At 35.8% G+C, this 20,228-nt stretch overlaps 2 protein-coding genes across 2 annotated transcripts; both read left to right on the top strand.

Annotated features, from left to right (window-relative positions):
- Positions 1-6,265: 6,265 nt before the first annotated feature.
- CBG26528 lies at positions 6,266-7,243 on the top strand (the record flags this gene model as incomplete). The annotated part of the gene is made up of 3 exons (XM_045236356.1): positions 6,266-6,427; positions 6,472-6,585; positions 7,199-7,243. 3 exons carry the CDS (start codon positions 6,266-6,268, stop codon positions 7,241-7,243), a joined length of 321 nt encoding a protein of 106 aa, XP_045099052.1.
- A 54-nt stretch (positions 7,244-7,297) lies between these two features.
- Cbr-sprr-3 lies at positions 7,298-12,178 on the top strand (the record flags this gene model as incomplete). The annotated part of the gene is made up of 11 exons (XM_045236355.1): positions 7,298-7,339; positions 7,443-7,553; positions 8,928-9,074; positions 9,145-9,218; positions 9,283-9,436; positions 9,788-9,874; positions 9,926-10,035; positions 10,116-10,199; positions 10,722-10,918; positions 11,626-11,731; positions 11,977-12,178. 11 exons carry the CDS (start codon positions 7,298-7,300, stop codon positions 12,176-12,178), a joined length of 1,314 nt encoding a protein of 437 aa, XP_045094315.1.
- Between the last annotated feature and the right edge of the window lie 8,050 nt (positions 12,179-20,228).

Below are 20,228 nucleotides of genomic sequence, written 5' to 3'. Positions count from 1 at the left end.
AGTTTTTCACATTTTGAAAACTGTTATATATATCTAAACCCAAATTTTGTGCTGAATTCGATTTTTATAGTCTTAACTTTCGATTTTCAAGTGTTCATCTAGTTTTAGGTCCCTCACTCCAACTCAAACTTCAAAATTCAAACCCATTTCTTTTCAAAACTCTGAGCAATGTTTAAAATAGTGATGATTCTCATTTCTATATAAAATGCATGTTTCATTGGCGTTTCAGAGTGTCATCCGCATGCCTCCAATCCCCTCCATTCCGTGGAATTTTTAATATGGTGTCAAGAGGCAAGGATTTTAGTCATTTTGTGGTCTTTTCCTGGAATTTACAACCAGGAAGACGTGATTTTTAGGAATGACTTTGTGATTTTTGATGATTTCTGGGGATTTCAAATGGCTCTAACTCCTGAACTACAAGATTTCATCATTTTTAACTAGAAAATTTGAAATCAGCACTAAATTCTGCTATAGAAACTATTTTGAAAATTATGTAAAACCCCTTTTGCAGCTCGAAACACTAGAAGGCGCGGTGGCGCGGAGGTGATAGTCGGCGCACACGATAGCAAAATTTTCTGCTGTCGCGCGCGTCGCTCCTCTCACCTCCGCCTGGTTGCGTCCTCCCAGAGGGGTTGGACCAAACATTTCTAGAGTTTTCAAATTTGTGTCTAGATTTAAATTTTATGCTGAATCCGATTTTTTTTACTCTGAACACTTTATTTTCCAGTTTTCAGCTACTTTTTTCCCCGATCTTTTATCCAAACGCTTCTAGAGACTTCTGTCCATTGTCTAGAGCAAAATTAAACAATTTTCCAGGTCCAAAATTTCCAGGGAAACTCAATTTTTCAACTTTTGAAACTCTCTTTCTGCTCTAAATCCTGCAAATTCTCGTAATTAGTGTCCTTTATAGGTGAGCACATCCCCCAACGAATCCTGCCCCCGGAGAAATTGGGGCAATTTTGAGAGAAAATATGGGCGGTTTGTCCTGTGACCTACTTACTGGGAAATTCTCTGAAGTCTATTTCATCATTCCATGAATAAGAAACTGTGATTTTTGACAAAAAAAAGTTGTCTATAATTTTTTTTTCCGGGAGGATCTTTGAAAATTTTGAAATTAAGCCAATTTTTCTTTTTTTTCCAAAAAGTACATTCATTCTTTTTCAAGTGTTTCCTGTCAGAATATAATTGCTACAATTTTTTAAAGTCTCAAAACAAGCACTTATTCTAGACATTTCCTTCTTTACAAAGAAAACAAGAAACTTTGAGAGTTTGAAACTACAAAAATCAAAATTAGCGCTAAATTCTGCTCTAGAACCTTTTTTAAAACTTCTAAAAAAGTTGGGTCCAGCCCCCTCTAGCGGCACAAACGGCGCGCGCGACAGCAGAAATATTCTTCTGTCGCGGGCGCCGACTATCACCTCCGCGCCATCGCGTCCTCTAGTGTTTCGAGCTGCAAAAGGGGTTTTACATAATTTTCAAAATAGTTTCTATAGCAGAATTTAGTCTATTCCCAGTACCCTATAACGGTGAAAAATGACACGAATCCCGATATTTATACCTCAAAATAGTTTTCCTAATTTTCTCCTATTCATATTTTCGACCGACTTTTCCTGAATTTTTCTGAATATTTGACCCCACGTTCTTCCTAGTTTTATGACTCAAATTTTTAGTAGAGTAGAATCAAAAAGAGATTTTCAGAATCTTTTGAAAAAAAACTCATTTTCTGACTCAAATTTCCGGGATTAAAAATGGATTTTTTCAGAAATTTCCAGAATTTTTTCAAAAAAAGTGAACCTGAAAAAAATAACAGAAAGATTATAAAAAATGTCGTCAAGTTGTACCCCCCTTTAATCCTAATTTTTCTGGAAAAATTTGAGATTTTTTGACTTCTGACTGGAGTTTTTTTTCCTGAAAAATGACCTAAAAATATTATTCCGCGTCATAAATCTTATTTACGTTTTTTTTAGAATAATATAATTTTTTTTTGTCTTAAAAGTACAGTAATCCAGAACTTTATTTATTAAAAAAAATTTTTTTTTTCCAAATAACATATTTATTCCTCTCTTCTTTATGTTCATAATTAATTAGGCGTCTGGTGGTGCAAACTAAAAAATATAGATTCGGTTTTCTCAGAATTTTTCAGGACTAGAAAATTTATTTATCTAACTTTGCGCTGGCAAATTTGATAAACTTTTATTATGAAGAAAAAGTTTGATTTTAAGTGATAAAGTTGAAGGAAAATGGTTTTGAAACAAAAAAAATCAAAATCAGCGCTAAATTCTGCTCTAGAAGCTTTTTTGAAAACTTGGCCCAACCCCCCTGGCAGCACAAAACGCTAGAAGGCGCGGTGGCGCGGAGGTGATTGTCGCGCGCGTCGCTTCTCTCACCTCCGCATGGTTGCGTCCTTGGGGGTTGGACCAAATTTTTTCCATACTTCCAAAAATGATTCTAAACTCAATTTTTGTGCTAAATTCGATTTTTGTACTTCAAACTCTTGATTTTCATGTTTTCACCTAGTTTTTCCCACTTCTTCCACCTCATCGAGTATATAATTCCTGACTAGTCTTCAAACTTTGACCTAATTTATAAATTTTATATGTTTTTGTATATTATCTCATAATTTATCAATTCCCGCCACCCTCCAACATCTTCTTATTAATTAATTATCATTATTAGTCATCTTATCTTCACTAGAAAGTTTTTTCTTGAAGTTTCTAATTTTTTTCCAAAATTTAAAAAAGATCAAAAAGTCCAAGCTATCTATTGTTTATCTGACTTGGAAATTTGTGATTTCATATTTTTCAATATACAAATCATTTGAAAGGAAATTCCAGGTAAAAAATATGAAATAATAATAATAATAATAATAATCCGTCTGACTATTTGTGCAAAAAAAAATTTGATCATATTTTTTCTTCAATTTCTATATAAATCTCGAAAATTCTCATCATTCTGGGATTATCCGCACATTTTGCACTCAACCTATAGTTGTGTCATAGCACTTGTTCTATTTTAAGAGTGAAAATCAGGCAAAACCAGCAGGAGGGCGGTGTTGAAACAGAAAAAATCAAAACCAGCGTAAAATTCTACTCTAGAAACTTATTTGAAAACTTGGTCCAACCCCCCTGGCAGCACAAAACGCTAGAAGGCACGGTGGCGCGGAGGTGATTGTGGCGCGCGCCGTTCCCTCACCTCCGCGCCGCTGTGTCTTCTGGATTCTTGGAAATACATTTTTCATACAATTTCTAGACCCAAATTTTGCGCTGAATCCGATTTTGGCATTTTCGAAATTACTTATCTTCTAGTTTCGTTAGATTTTTCAATTTAAAAACTATGATCCAGAGGCCCCAAACTATTTATATTCTTCTTCTAATCTCAATTTCTCCGTACTTCCTGAGCTTTTGATGCTAGGAAAAAATAGAGAGGAAGAAAGGGAGAAAAGTTTTTTCTGGTTTTCTACAATTGAATTTTCGATAACTTTCGCCTTCCCTGAATATCTGAATACACACACATACACACATAAATATATCCACAAGACCCAATAATTTCCTTTTCTTTCATTCCTCTCCTGACTCCTGACAGCACCGGGAATTTATTCGTCTGCATTTTTTTCTTTTCTGGAACGAAAAAAAAATTTTTTAGTCCCAAAATTTTCAGTCCAGAGGATTCATGGAACCTTTTAGCCTAATTTTGATGGATGCTGGTTGTCTGAATTTTAATTCAATTGATTTTTTTGGGTAAATTTTTTTTCGAAAAACGAAAAAAGAAAAAAAACAGATGTGGATTTTTTTTTTCGAAAATTTAAAAATTTCAAATTTTGGAAAAGAAAATTTTTAAACAAAATTTTTTTTTCTAATTTTCCGAAACAATCTTCCAGTTTTATAAATTGTTCCTAGACTCAAATTTTGTTTTTCTATTCTCAAACTTTAAATTCCAAGTTTTTTACCTAGCTTTTTCCCAAATTACCGCATCATCTGCCTTCTTGAGCCGCCAGAGGAGAGCCGCTTAAAGGCACATGGGGTTTTTTTCAGTTTTTCAAGAAGAACCTAGTTGTAATTATATTCATTTTGAAGCTCTGAAAACGCTTATTCTAAAAATATTAAAGTCTTGTGTTTCCCATAAAAAGTGATGAAGTTACAACTGTTTAGCTTCCACACTTCCTAACCAATAGAAGGGGTCAACCCCGAATTTTTGATTTTTCGACTTTTTTTTTGGCTTAGAACCTAGTCATGTTTATACTCATTTTGAAGCTCTTGGAACACTGATTTCAAAAAAATAACAATCTCAAAAATGCAACATAGATTGATGAAGTTACGACTATTTGAATAGTAGAAGGTTCCCCACCAAACCCAATTTTTGGAAAATTTTTCCGAAATTTTTTTTTCAATTTTGAGGTTTTGTAAATTGTTCCTAGACTCAACTTTTCTGCCGAATCTTGAATTTTCACAACAGTTTTGGCTTAGAACCTAGTCATGTTTATATTTAATTTAAAGCTGCTAAAACGACAATTACAAAAATATAACAATCTCAAAAATGCCACTGAAACGAATAACGTTACCGGCTGTTTTAAAATTAATAGCTTCCATTTTTTCGGCATTTTTCAAAAACATTAGGAATCAAACCTAGTCATGTTTATATTTTTTTGAAGTTTTTTTTTGAACGATAATTTCACAATTTTAAAAATCTTAAAATTTTTACAATTATTTGAAATTTGAAGCTCCTACACCTCTCGATCACTAGAATGGGTCACCATCGGAATTTTAGATTTCTCAAAAAATTTGCATTAGAACCTAATCGTGTTTATATTCATTTTGAAGCTCTGAAAACGCTTATTCTAAAAATATAAAAGTCTTGTGTTTCCTATAAAAACTGATGAAGTTACAACTGTTTCAAAAATAAAAGCTTCCACACTTCCTGGCCAATAGAAGGGGTCAACCCCGAAATTTTGGATTTTTCGGATACACTTTGGCTTAAAACCTAGTCATGTTTATACTCATTTTGAAGCTCTTGGAACACTGATTTCAAACATATAACGATCTCAAAAGTGCAAAAAAAATTAATAAAGTAACGACTGTTTGAAAAGTAATAGCTTCCTCGCCTCCTGAATTCCTAAAAGAAGGGAGGCTCAATTTTTTCGGCATTTTTTAAAAACATTAGAAATCAAACCTAGTCATTTTTATATTTATTTTGAAGTTTTTTGAACGGTAATTCCAAAAATTTAAAAATCTTGAAATTTGAACGAAAATTAATAAAGTTACGACGTTTGAAAATTTGAAGCTTCCTCACCTTCTGAATCCTAAAAAGGGGGGAGGGGTGACCCAAATTCTTGGATTTTTCTTTCAAAACTTTCTAGACATAAAATTTGACGCTGAATCTAGTCCAAACAATCAAAAGACTTCAAAAATTACAGAAATTTTTGATATTTACCATCAAAACTTATTTCAAGATTTCAAGTTTTTTTTTCTCTGCCAACTTTTTTTTTCTTCTTCTTCTTTTTTGTGTTTTTTGTTCATCCAAAATGTTTGACATAATTGTCTTTGGACCCGTGAAAAACGACTATGTTTTTCTATGTATTTCTATCTTTTTTTTTTCGAAAAATTTCCAGAAAAACCGGACATCTCTTTTTTTTTTGGGACTGAAAATTTTTCTCGAGTCAATAGAACACAATTTTGTTTGTTTTCTTAGTTTAGACACTTTCAAAAAGTAGGTTTAATGAAAATTTCTAAGAATTTGCATTCTTTTTTAGCTTTTATGCTTGAGAATTTTTGAAAAAATTAAAAAAAAAATTTTTTTATTTTTGAAGGTGGGGGGACAGGAGATTTTTCGTAGTTTTTTTGTAGCTAGAGTATGCATTCTACCGTGACGGTGTACAACGCTTAATGTCACTCTGCGTACAGCTGTCGTCTTCGCCTTTATGTATGCAATCGGGCGTGCGCTTTCTCTTTGCCCGCGTGGCTCAGTCGGTAGCGGCGCCGCACCCTCAATCATCGCCCTCACAAGTTCAACTCCTCGAGGGGCATCTTTGAACGGAATTTCGAGAACATTATTTTTTTCATGTCCCCCCACCTTTAAAAGGTTTATTTAATTAAAAATTTTTTTTTAATTTTTCAGTTTTCAAAAAACTCTAGAATCAAAATTTTGTGCTGAAACTGGTCGAAGTAATTGAAAAACCTCAAAAAATTACCCCTAAAGAGAAAAAGCTCATTTTTCAAGTCTCCTGACAACCTAATCTACTTATTCTAGAACATCAAAGAAAACCGCCGAAATGAGTTTTTTTCCCATAAGTCAAGGTTTGATTTCCTCTCTGCCAATCTTCTCTTTTTCCATGCTCCGCCTACTACTTTTTCACCGTTTTTTTTCAATTTTTCTATTTTCAGCACCAAGGAATGGCAAGATGAGTGATCTGGAGACTTGTGAATATGATAAGGTAATTTTTGAATTTGGCGCCAATTTCAAATTCAAATCTTCCAGGCATACGGCCCAAATGCAATTCCAGCTGTTAACTGCTCGGATCTCATACATACCGTATACGATGGATATACGAAGACATGTGTCACGGCACAGATTATACAGTTTGAGGACCAGGTAACTTTTCGGATTTTGAGAATTTTTGAATTTTTATTTTAGATTCGTAATTAGCACGTTAATTGGGTCAGAATGAGTATAAACACGACCCGTTTTGGATCATTTTGAATTTTGGGGATTTTTTTTGGGGGGGGGGGGACTAATATTTTCAAAATTTGAATTTTTCAGAACTAGGGCATGTTTATACTCATTCGAAGCCAATTTTTATGAGGAATCCGAAAATCGTAAAAACTCGACTTCCGATCATTTAGAAAACTTTTATTGGCCATTTTCGAAGTTTGGCGTCAAATTTCAAAAATGTTCAATCAGTTGACTACTAACATGGAATGACTCCCAAGTGTTACCCTCGAAAAAAATCGAGACCTATATGGTTGGATAGAGCGTAAAAAGTTATTTTAGATTCCAAACGGAATAGTTGGTAAAAAATTTTTTTGGGAGTTATGGTCCAAAAAGTACCAAAAAAATGCCTAAATTTTCAAAAAATATCTCAAAAATCCTAGGTTAACTTTTTTTTCATTATGACCATTTTTTATTTTAAATTCGTAATCAGCACATTAATTGGGTCAGAATGAGTATAAACACGACCCGTTTTGGATCATTTCGAAATGTTGAGGTTTTTTGGGGTCCCAATTTTTTTTCGAATTTTTCAAAATTTTGAGAACTAGGGCATGTTTATACTCATTCGAACCCAATTTTTATGAGGAATCTAAAAATGTTGAAAAATTCAACTTCGCAACATTCAGAGAAAAAACATGTCCCATTGTTTTCCCTCCACACCCTCTAATCCTTGGCATTAATTGAATCTTTCGGAATTCTAAAAAACATTGGAAAGGAGTGAAAAAAGAATGTTTTTGCAGGAAAACGAGGTGAAAATGCAAATAATCTATGGAATTATACTGCCACTGCTCGCCATCCTGGTTGTTGTCTCCAATAGTGTCGTGATTCTGGTTTTGAGTCAACAGAAATCGGTAAGGGACCAGAAATTCGGATTTTTTGAAACCTGGGCATGATTATATTCACTTTGAAGCTCTTAAAACGCTGATTGCAACACTTTTTGATTTTTTGAGTTTGAGCGAAAATTGAAAAAGTTACGGCCATTTTGAAAAAAAAACTTCAAAATTCTGAAAAATTAAAAATTTGAAAAATTTTTTCTTAGTTTTCAGGTTTCGAAAAAATGTTCCTAGACTGAAATTTTGTGCTGAATCTGATTTTCATGTTTTCAAAACCTGACTTTAAAGTTTCTCTATAGTTTTCCCTGAATTACCGCCCCTTCACCACATCTTCTACCTTCTTGAGCCGCTAGAGGGTCGTTAGAGGGCAAATCCCGATTTTTGTATTAAAGTTTCAAAAAATCTAGTCATGTTTATATTCATTTTAAAGCCCTTAAAACGTTAATTACAAAATATTTTAAATTTTCAAGATTGAGCAAGAATCGAGAAAGTTACAATTGTTTAAAATTTGAAGCTCCTACACCTCTCGATCACTAGAATGGGTCACCATCGGAATTTTAGATTTCTCAAAAAATTTGCATTAGAACCTAATTGTGTTTAAATTCATTTTGAAGCTCTGAAAACGTTTATTCTAAAAATATTAAAGTTTTGTGTTTCCTATAAAAACTGATGAAGTTACAACTGTTTCAAAAATGAAAGCTTCCACACTTCCTCTAGAAGGGGCCAACCCCGAAATTTTCGATTTTTCGGATACATTTTGGCTTAAAACCTAGTCATGCTTATACTCATTTTGAAGGTCTTAAAACGTCTGATACAATATTTTTTAAGTTTCAAAATTTTATCAAAAATCAAAAAAGTTACGACTGTTTCAAAGTTAAAAGGTTCCACACCTCTTGAACCACTGAAGAGGTCAGCACCGATTTTTTCCATTTTTAATTTTTTTTTTGGGCTCAAAACCTAATTATGTTTATATTCAAATATTAAAATTTCCCGTTCCCTACAAAAACTGATAAAGTTACAACAGTTTGAAAATTAAACACCTACCGATCACTAAAAAGGGTCAACCTCGAAATTTTGGTTTTTTCAAAAGCATGTTGGCTTGAAACCTAGTCATGTTTAAACACATAATAAAGATCTTAAAACGCTAATTCCAATACATTTTGAATTTTTAAGATTGAGCAAAAATTGAAAAAGTTACAATTGTTTAAAAGTAAAAGAATCTACACCTCCTGATCAACATCAAAATATTGGATTTTTCAGGATTATGTTGGCTTAAAACATAGTCATATTTATACTAATTTTAATGCTCTTAAAACACTGATTTCAAAACAATTTGAATTTTAAAAATTGATCGAAAACCCAAAAAGTTATGATCAAAGCAAAATTTTCCAGAAACGCGCCAGCATTGAACCTCTCCTCTGGATGGCCATCTCCTCCCTGCTAATGGCAATTTCTCCACTTCCATTCACAATATATTATTATAATCTGAGCCATCATCAAGACTTCAATCAGACCCTTTTTATGTGTTATTTACAGAAGGTGAGGGTTTGAAATTTGGCGCCAAAATTTGAATTTTCCAAAAAATTCCGAAATTTCAAAACATTTACAGATTTGCATGGAAATTTTGCCCTTCTTTTTCAACACACTTGTCACATTATTCACAATTTTGTTAGGTGTTCAAAGGTAGGCATTTTTTTTTGGAATTTTCGAAAAAAAAATCAAATTTTCACAAAAATCGATTTTTCAGATTCATAGCCGTCCAGTTTCCCATTCAATCCCTTCGATGGTGTACACCGAAAATGGTCCGTCGATATTCAAAATTGATCCTTTTTGTGGCTTGTTGCTTAACAGCAATCCACTCGTCGTACGATATACGACTACTTTTTCATTTTTGTTTGACGGTAAGGAGCTGAATTTGAAGGAATATGTTTTTGAAAATTAGAAATTCAAAATCAACGCTAAATTTTACTCTAGAAATCGTTTTGAAACATCTAAAAAAGTTGGATCCAACCCCCAAAGATTCAGAATGCGCGTTGGCACGGAGGTAGTTGTCACGCGCGCGACAACAGAAATTGTCGCTGGTGCGACAATCACCTCCGCGTCACCGCGCCTTCTTTTTTTTTTGTACTGTTAGAGGGGGTTTAAAGAATTTTTAAAATGCTATCTAGGGTAGAATTTTGCGCTGATTTTGATTTTTTAAGTTTTTAAGTTTTTTGGCCATTCTAAATTCCTTAAATTGTTTATGTTTACAGTACGGCGACGAATCCTTCTGGGTGGCGCGCTGCTTCATTGGCTACTCCTCTCTAACCTCTGCAATGGGTGCCGATGCGTTTTCGGCGGTAATTCAAAATTTTGAAATGTTCAATTCTACTGTAATCCCTCTTTTCCAGATGTTTGATTATTTTCGAATTGGATTGGTGGTGGTCTCTAGTGGATTGCTTTTATTGGTCACTGTTTTATTAATACAGACGATTCGGACCCATGACAATCCAAAGCAGGGGTAGGTTTGGCGCCAAATTCAAAATTTTTGAAAAAATTGTGGGACATTTTTTTTTTGAAAATTTTTATTTCAAATTTCAGAGTCCACCGACACAAGAATCGAAAAACCTCAACAAATACAACTATAATGTTAACAGTGATAATTGTAATTTACATGTTGGCCAGGTAATTGCTCATTCTTAATTACCCATGAACCCAGAGCTGTCAATTTTGAGCTCAAATATCTCGGTTCATTTGAGAGATATCAAAAAGTGATCAACTGATAAAATGTTTGTGATAATGTGATAAATATTTTGTGAGTTGATTACTTTTTGATATCTCCTACAGTAACTGAGATATATTAGCTCAAAGGTAAGAGGTCGGCAGCCTCCGCGCAGCTCTCCCGGCAAGCGCCACCTTTGAGCTCATGTATCTCGGTTTTTATTAGAGATATTGAGAAATTGTAAACTGATAAAATGTTTATCATAATATCAGCAACATTTTATCAATTGACCAATTTTTGGTACCTTTTATAGGAACCAAGATATATAACCTAAAAATTCCCATATAGGATTTTCAAGCCAAGGCTGGAACTGCACTTTGAGCTCAATTATCTCGGTTCCTGTTAGAGATATCAAAAAGTGATGAACTGATAAAATGTTTATCATAAAACAACAAAACATTTTTTTAAATATTCAAATTGCTCAGGGTCCCCTCCACATTGCTCATTCTTCTTGTCAAAATCATGGATTATATGCCAGTGCCTCAGGTGGCATTTGCCATTGTCAATAATGTATATTTACGGGTTTTTGCCAATATTACTGTCATTTCTCTTCATCCAATATCATTTGCTGTTTATATGTTCATGTCGAGGAAGTTTCGAGTATCATTGAGAAGGTTGTTGGGTGAGTTTGAGCTTCTGCGCCTTTTAAAGCCGTCAAAAAGGCGCTCACTAGAACTGTGCCAGCTTTGAGCTTAATTATCTCGATTTCTGTAAAGGATACAAAACTGTGGTCAACTGATGAAATGTTTATCATAATACCAGCAACATTTCATCAGTTGACATATTTTTAATGTCTCTTATAGGAACCGAGATAATTGAGCTCAAAGGCGGCGCTTGCCCACAGAGCTGCGTGGCGGCTGCCGACCTCTTAGCTTCGAGCTCAATTATCTTGGTTTTTATTAGAAATATCAAAAAGTGATCAACTGATAAAATATTTATCATAATATCACCAATATTTTACCCGTTGACAAAAATTTAATATCTTTGATAGGAACCGAAATAATTCAACTCAAAGTGAACGTATAGGGTGAGCGGTGGTTCCAGAAGCCAGCAGATGCGGTTAGTTGTTTGGGGAAACAAAACTAGATGAGAACGTTAGAGTAGGCGTTAAAAGCTATAAAAAACAGAATCAGTACAATATTTAGGTCTAGTACCCTCAAAAATCCAAAAAGGCGCGGTCAGACGGAGGCGATTGTCGCGCTGCCCGTTGACTATAATCTTCTCTCACAACCCCTAATTTTCATTCGATTTTCTTGATTTTTGGCTCATTTTGAAAAGCTTATTTAAGCTCTTTTTTTTTGAAATATTGAAAATGTTTGAAAATTCCAGGCTGGAGATTTCTAGCGTCCGATGAGGAGTTCAATGCCTTCACATCTTCTGCACGCATCCACACAGCTCATGCAAAGATGTCATTGGTGGAAAAAGAGAGCTTATGGTAGGTTCTGAGATATTGGAATTTTTGTAATACTGTAGCACAGTTTTGTACAAAAGAATAGATTTAAATTGGAAAAAAATAATTTTTCGCAAAAAAATTTTTTTTTTTCAAAAAATTTTGATTCCAAAAATTTCAAACCCTCATAACTTTCTTAATTTTATCCGTTTTTTAAATGTTTTATACCAAATTGAAGATAAGTTCTTGCTCTTTCTTATCATATCTGTACCCCTCTATTCCGTTTTCAGTGGCGTTCGTGTGAGCAGGTCCCCTGGTACTGGTGGAAATCAGAGACGTGGAATGTCTGTCGATTTCAAATGCTCTTTCGATTTGGAGCACCAAAGAAGACGTCGAGCAACGACGGCCGACGCGAATCATGTCAATTTCAGAAGTTTTGCAGAGGAGAAGTCGGAAAAAACCACGGATATTTCGAAAATTTGCGAGGATTAGAGCGATTTTGGAGATTTTCTAGAAATGTGGGTAGTCTTTTCTGTCGAGCTATCGTATTTATGAAACTATCTTCAATAGAGTTTTAGAAAAATTTTTAAGCCTAAATTCAAAATTTTCAGCTCTCAAAAAAGTTCATCTTTCGTCGCCTATCGATCTCCATGTCAGATGAAAATCAATCTCAATGAGGAGGACAGTACAACTTTATGATAATTTTGAATTTTTTGAAAAAAAAGATGTATTTATGCTTTGTTTGTTTTCGCTTAAGTTTCCATTAAAGGTGGGGGGACAGGAGATTTTTCGTAGTTTTTTTGTAGCTAGGGTATGCATTCTACCGTAACGGTGTACAACGCTTAATGTCACTCTGCGTACAGCGGTCGTCCTGAATGCAATCGGGCGCCGGCTGCCTCTTTGCCCGCGTGGCTCAGTCGGTAGTGGCGCCGCACCGTCAATACTAGTCTCGACAAGTTCAACTCCTCGAGGGGCATATTTAAACAAAATTTCGAGAACATTATTTTTCATGTCCCCCCACCTTTAAATGAGTTTTTACACAAAATGAAGATTTTTAAGATTCAAACTTTCAATTTTCAATGAATCGATCCTTCTGACGTATTCTGAAAATTCTAAAATCCAATCGACTTTTGAATGTTTCAAAACCAGTCGGTTTATGCACCTTTGGGCTGAACCTCCTGGCCTCCGGTCGTCCTCCACCAACGCCCTTTCTGTCCACCACACTTTATGAAACCAAGGAACGTCTCCAGAAGACTTCAAAATCAAAGTTATGAAAAACCAAAAGTTCGGGCTTAAACTAAGACACAATTCTGACCCGATCTGTCCAGGTTTCAGCTTGATCGGTTAGCTTTGAATGGGTGATAAGGTGCGCTACATACATGCGCACATATAGAATCTGGTGAATGTTATTGTTATATTGTTCATGCTAAAAATGAACTCTAATTTTTTTTTTGAAGAGGTTTTGGGTTCATTTTGGCAATTTTCAATAGCCTAGAAGTTCAAAATTCGGATTTATAGGCCATAGATTATAGGCCATTTTTCAGTTATTTTAAGCCAGAAAACTCCTCCAGGACCATTTTATCATTGTATCCATGAACCAGAAAATTCTCAAATCTCTATTAATCCCTATTCCTTAGAATCTTCAATTTCTAGATTCAAATGCCAGAAAATCCGTATATAATCTTGAAAAGCTTCCTGAAAACCTTCAATTTCCCTAATTGAATTTCTCTGCGTCTCCACAGGATTATCGATCTCTGAAAATTCGTATAGCACAAGAAATGGAAAATTGGGAGGTAATATAAACATGGGATTACATTTTCACATGACTAAACTCCGCCCACTTTCCCCCACGGCTTCTTATTTTTCATTTGGATATTCATTCTTCGATTCTGGACGCCTTCTGAATGGTGTCCTCTAGTTTTTCTTCTATTTTTCTGAAATTTCTATAAGTTTATATTCAAAAACCTATAGATGAATGGTTTTTTAAAAATTGATTTTTCTGAAATTCCTTCTATTTATTCCTAATTATTTTTTTTTTTTGGAATTAAAAAAAAAACAAATCATCAACCAATATGCCAAAGGGGCAAGGCTGCGTATCAGAAGGTAAGTATGATTTTCAGGATTTCAGAATTTCTGAAAATACGAATTTCAGATTTTTTAAACCAACATGACCAAGGGAGATGACTGCCTTAATAAAAGGTAAATAAAGTTTTCAGGTTACCTGAATTTCTGAAAATTTAATTTTAGATTTTTTAAACATTCCTAACATCGTCAATATGACAAAAGGTAGAATTTGTTTGAAAGGTAGGTAATTTTGTAGAATTAGAAAATTTCAAGTCTCAATTTTCAGATTTCATGAACAAAATGGAAGCGATCCAGGACAATGTGGAGAATAATTTAATTTGTTATTTTTAACTTTGTAAAAAACTGAATAAAAAGTGAAATATATTTTTTTTCCCAATTCCCATTTTCACAGATTTCTCTGCGTCTCTCCATAAAAAGAACTATTAGCAACTCTCTGAAAATTCGTATTTCTCAAAATCTTCGATTTCCGCATTTTCCGTAACACCTGGATTAGAAGGGCGGTTTATAGTTCCCAAGTACTTCCGAAGACTCTTCTATTGGGGGGACTCTTTTTTTTCGAAAAATTTTAATCAGAAAAATTTTCGGCTCTTTTCTAGTTTAGAGGTCCCAAAAAAATTTAGAGGTCCGAAAAAAATTAGAGGTCCCAAAATAAAATAGAGGTCCCAAAAAAGTTTAGAGGTCCCAAGAAAAAATAGAGGTCCAAAATACGAAAAACGCGCAGATGTTGGAATAATGTACTAGTATTTGAACTGTGCAAGTAGTTTGAGTTTTAGGGTCTTATAGGATGACATGACTACTCCTAACTTTTAGCTCCAATTCTCTCGCATCTTGCCGATGAACCCAATTTACATATGAGGAAAATTTGGGCAATACAGTAATCACTCCGTGATTATGCTGTCTCACAGGCTTAGATAATTGTCAGAAAATATGCATTCCTAAGCCTATTAGAAGTATAACATATATCATCAACAATTATTTTGCTATAAGACCTCAAAACTTTAAATTCTTACACAATTCAAATTTTAGTACACTATTCCGGTATCTGTGCATTTTTAAGTTTTGGACCACTATTTTTTCTTGGGACCACTAAACTTTTTTGGGACCTCTAATTTTTTTTGGGACCTCTTTTTTATTTTGGGACCTCTAATTTTTTTTGGGACCTCTATTTTATTTTGGGACCTCTAATTTTTTTTGGGACCTCTATTCTTTTTTGGGACCTCTAAACTAGAAAAGAGCCAAATTTTCTCACAAATTTCTGTGTAATTGTGAACATTTTGGAAGATTTTTCACTGATTATGTCTATTAGAGGGGCCTTTCTAATACAGGTTTCACGGTATACATATGCCTGAAAATTCATATATAATTTTGAAAGTATTCCTGAAAATCTTCAATTTCTCTTTTTTAAAGCTCAAATTGAATTCCTCTGCGTCTCCACGGGATTATCCATCTCTGAAAATTCGTATAGCACAAGAAATGGAAAATTGGCAGGTGATATAAACAAGGGATTACATTTTCACATGACTGCAATCCCAGATAATTCTAATCCCAGAGTTTATCAGTATCTTATCACATGATTAGAGTTTTGCTCTGAGGATTGGAAAGAAAGAGGAAAAAAAGAGATTAAAGGTGCGGGGACATGAAGAAAATTTTTTTCTAGAAATTTCGAGAATTTGCACTTGTTGGACTAGGTGCCAGGAGGTGATATGTAAAATGGTACTGCTGAAAATTTGCTGAAATCACAGCTTGAGAGTCAAAAACTGGGGAATATTTGCTAGTTGGGAGCCGACGGGGAACCAACGGACCGATGGCGAACTACCGGCGGACCAATGGATTTTTAAGGCCCTTTTCAAGGTCCAATATGTTTTCCAGGGTCCACATCAAAAGTTGAAACCTGGAATTCTTTTTTGTGCAAATGTATGAACAAAGTTTTTGAGCCAAACTTTTTTTTCAGAATTCCTTGGCTGCCAACTTTTCAAGACTTCTAAAAATAGGCTCATAATTTTTCAATATTTTTGAAAATTTCAGATATTAAAGAACAAAACTAGAGCTTCATTTTCTTAGTTGACAACTTTTTGATAGAAATCCATAGAAGAAAGATATGCCACGTGGAAGCGCCTCACCCTCCGGCAGATGGGCGCCCAAAGAGGGGATCTTCCACGTGTCATATCTCTCTTGGATTTGGTTTTTCAAAAAAGTTGTCAAATACGAAAATGAAGAGCTAGTTTAGTTTAGTATCTTCTGAAACTTTCAGACAAATAGAAAATGTTGGGGCTAGTTTTTCAGACTGGCAAAAATGTAATTTTTACCGAAATTGCACATTTCCTCTATCCACTCGCCTCTGACAAATGACGGCTCTCTTTTCAAATGCAAAGCGTTTTCTCAAATTCTCTTCTTTTTTCACACTGTTTTCTACTCTTTTCCGGGGAACTAAACGAGCAAGCCGCTTTTTTTTCTTTTCCTCTGCGTCTCCTTTTCTCTCTCGCTCTCTCGCTCGCTTTCTCCAGAAGCCTCATTCCCCAACAGACGCCGTGTGGTTTAGGTGTCTTTTTTTCTTTATTTTTCTGCTATTTAAATGGTCTAGGATTTCTACATAAATCTTTTATAATCAAGTCTCATGAAACCTTGACTGAAAAGGTCTCGAGATTTTGATTTGCTTTTTTTTGAGAATATTGATTTCGAAATTTTCGAAAAGTGAGTTGTTTTTGTAGAACTTCCAAAAGCTGTATTTTAAATTTTAAAATTCTCTGAATTTTTTAGTTATTTTCAAGATCTGAAAAAAAAATTAAATATGGAAACTTTGAAATTCCAAGAAGATTTCTGAAAATTCTGAAATATCCACTTTGATTGGCTTCTAACTTTTCTCCAACTTCATTTTTAACAAGATCAATCAAATTCGCTTGTCTAGCGCTTCAAAATGAGCCCAAACACGGCTAGGCTCCGCCAATTCTGAAATTTCACCTCGGCACGCGACGCACCGACCGCGGCGCGCCTAAAATACCAAAGTGGGCGGAGCCTAGTCATGTTTGGGCTCATTTTGAAGCGAAAAACAAGCACAATCCACTCGAAAAAGTTTCGAAAAATTCCGTTTTTTGAAAATTTCAAAAAGTTGAGTTTTCTATATCTCCCATCATCCTTCAAATGTTTCTTAGTTTTATAAAAAAGTTGCATTTGAAGCATTAAGAGATTAAAAATGAGCCCAAACACGACTAGGCTCCGCCCATTCTGAAATTTCGCCTCGGCACGCGCCGCACCGACCGCGACGCGCCTCAAAAAATCAAAGTGGGCGGAGCCTAGTCGTGTTTGGGCTCATTTTGAAGCGCAAAACGAGTGGAACTCAAATTTAATGTTAAAAGTGCATAAAAACGATCCTAGACATGATTAGAAGAACATCAGTTGAAAAATAATTTCCACAAAATGAAATTCTCAAGGATTTTTGGCGAACTAATAATATAAATCTGAAAACAATTTCAGACCTATGCTGAGTTGACTGATCCAGAGCGATCGTGGGACATCCGATTGGACATTGAAGTGGATTTTTTAAAAAGTGGACCCTTTCTTCATTCCAAAGGACCTAGTCCATATTGAGATCGACACTACCGATGACAGAGAGTCACGACGATGCTCATATGGTGCCAAAGATGATATGAAAATTCTACCAACGTCCTAACTTTTACGAGGTCCACCTCACCCGAGGGAAAAGTCACCATGCAGACCTCCCCAACATCGTTTCAGCGAGGCAGTCTACGAGGAAAAATGGAACATGTCAAAAACGAAATCGGCCATATTGGAAGAAACCGTCTGTCTTAACCGACCATGGTCCAGAGGATCAAAGAGCCAGAGTATAAAGTAATCAATCAAGACTTAACCACCACCTGACAATCAAGAAGAGCAGAGACGGGAGCCAGGAGCCAATACCAAGAAATGGGATAGATGGGAGCAGTAACCAGAAGAAGGCAAGGATGAGGAGAGACGGAGACAGAGAAGGATAAGAGGGAGTAGTATAAAAGAAGGCTGATAAGATATAATTGTTATCCCTTTGATTGGATTACACACTTATTGATATTGAACTGATTTTATTTAAGAATTAAATCCTGAGAATAAAACTATATTAAAGTATCGATTTTATATCTAGTACCAGCCTGCTGGCTTCTGCGCCTTCGGCGCAATTCAATATTTTTTACTGGTTCTTCACTCCACCCCTCTATTCGATTTCTCTTTCTCAGACAGTAGAACATCTACGCCCTCCATCCCTTCTATTTCTGTGGCCCTCATGGCGCAGCTGTGTGTGTGCGCAGCCATTATGCGACAGGCCGCTGGTTCGGTTTTGGTGCCGGCCAACCTTTCATTTAAAAACCCAAAACCGGACAGACTGATACCGGGACCAACAGACGCGTCTAGCGTTTTATATACAGGGTGGCCGATAAGTATAGGACGTTTTGAAAGTGCTCCCATTTTTTCAATTTGAGGATTTTTCGAGAACAACCTTTATTAAACAACAAAAAATAAGCAGAAAATTTGATTTTACAAGAGAAATTCGAAGTTGGATCCACGAGCTTTGACACAGGCTCTCAAACGTTTCTTCACCGAATTGACAGTGCGCCGCAGGTATCCGTCGTCGATCGAAGCCCATGCTACCTCGAGAGCGGCCTTCAAGTCATCGACAGTAGCAAAAACTTTTCCCGCGATCTTCCCTTCCAACATGCCCCAAACGCTGAAATCCATCGGATTGAGATCCGGGCTGGAAGCAGGCCACAAGTTCTTGTCCAGGAATCCAGGGAAATGCGCCTCCAAGACGGCCAATGTCGATCTCGAGCCATGGGACGGTGCCCAGTCTTGTTGAAGGATAAATGGACCACCAGCAAAGTGCTGAGTGACCCAGGGTAACAAATTATCCATCAACACAATCTTTTGGTACACCTCCGAGTTGATTTTCACATTTCTTTCAATGAAAACCAACGGAGTTTTACCGGTTGCCGTGATACCGGCCCAAACCATGACACTTTTCGGGAAAAGGCGGTTATGGGCAAGACGACGTTTCGGAGACATGCTGTCATCCTTTGACAATAACTGTCTCTGGTTTTGACGGTTGGGAAGAGGTTCAATAGTGAAGATCTTCTCGTCTGTCCAGATAACGTCAGAGACGCGGCGCACTTGAAAGTGCTGGAGTAATTTTCGGCATTTTTCGAGTCGCATCGCTTTCGATTTGTCCGAGAGGTACTGTCCACGACGTAGTTTGTAACTTTTGAGCTTCAAGTCGTTCTTGACAATCGATTGGACAGTGGATCGGGCAATTCCAGCTGTGACGCCATCCTATTGAGACTCAATCCATCATTTCGAATGATCCGTTTCTTGATGATTGCACGAGTATTCCGGGTGTTGACAGAACGTGGACGTCCGCTTTTTTTTACTTCAGAAGCATCTCCTCGCTTTTTGATAGCAGCGACAACGTTTCGAACCGTCGAAGACGAAATTTGAAGGCGTCGAGCGATCTCAGCACTTCCGAGGCCTCTCTTGAACAAGAGTTCAATGGAAGGACGATGAGGAGAACTTTTCATAGCTCGGCGATATGGAGAAGTGAGAACAAATGACTGAGAAGCTTACTTATATAGTCTCTGGACTTTCGAAAAGTTTCGAAATTTTTCGAAAATATCCCTTGGCACCGTGCCAGGGAACGCTGAAAGCGAGCGTCCTATACTTATCGGCCACCCTGTATAAGGAAGATTCTTAGTATTCTTGTCCACCGATTTAATCTCCCTTTATTCGACCGAATAAAGCACACAGCATACAACGTCAGATTGAGAAAACTTCAGTTCCCCAAAATCCGTTTTTTTAAAATCATTTTTCTCATTTTCTCCAGTTTTTCAAATTTCAATAAACTAATCTTTTTTTAATTCCAGCTTTTTTTGGTCCATACTTTTCAAATGACATCTTGATATGAACGCCTAAAACCGGTCAATAAGATATACAAAAAAAAACATGTTTTTCAATTTATTTTCAGAAGTCTGGAGCTTGGCGGATCACTCTGAAAATTTGAGTGGCTGTGAAACAGACCTACATTAAAAACTTTACATTCACAGATTTTTTTTGAAAGTCCTAGTTTTCCAGCTATGTTCCAACTTCTGAAAGACACCTCTTTCTTTGTGTTTTCAGTACAAAATTGGGGTCTAAACTCATTCTTACGAATTTTAAACGTTATATACAAATTTCATTTGTTTTGCGCTTCAAAATGAGCCCAAACACGACTAGGGTCCGCCTACTTTGATTTTTCGCGCGCGTCGCGGTCGGTGCGTCGCGTGTCGAGGTGAAACTTCAAAGTGGGCGGAGCCTAGCCGTGTTTGAGCTCATTTTGAAGCGATGGACAAGCCAAATCGAATGGCTTAGTTGAAAATGAAATTGGAGCAAAATTAGAACGAGTTAAGCCAAAATTTCATTCAAATACATCGTAAGACACAAATAT

The sequence above is a fragment of the Caenorhabditis briggsae genome (genome assembly GCF_000004555.2).
Source record: "Caenorhabditis briggsae complete genome, chrIV, whole genome shotgun sequence".
NCBI lineage: Eukaryota > Metazoa > Nematoda > Chromadorea > Rhabditida > Rhabditidae > Caenorhabditis > Caenorhabditis briggsae.
Note: the sequence above shows the minus strand (reverse complement) of the source record. Positions and strands in the feature narration are given on the sequence as shown.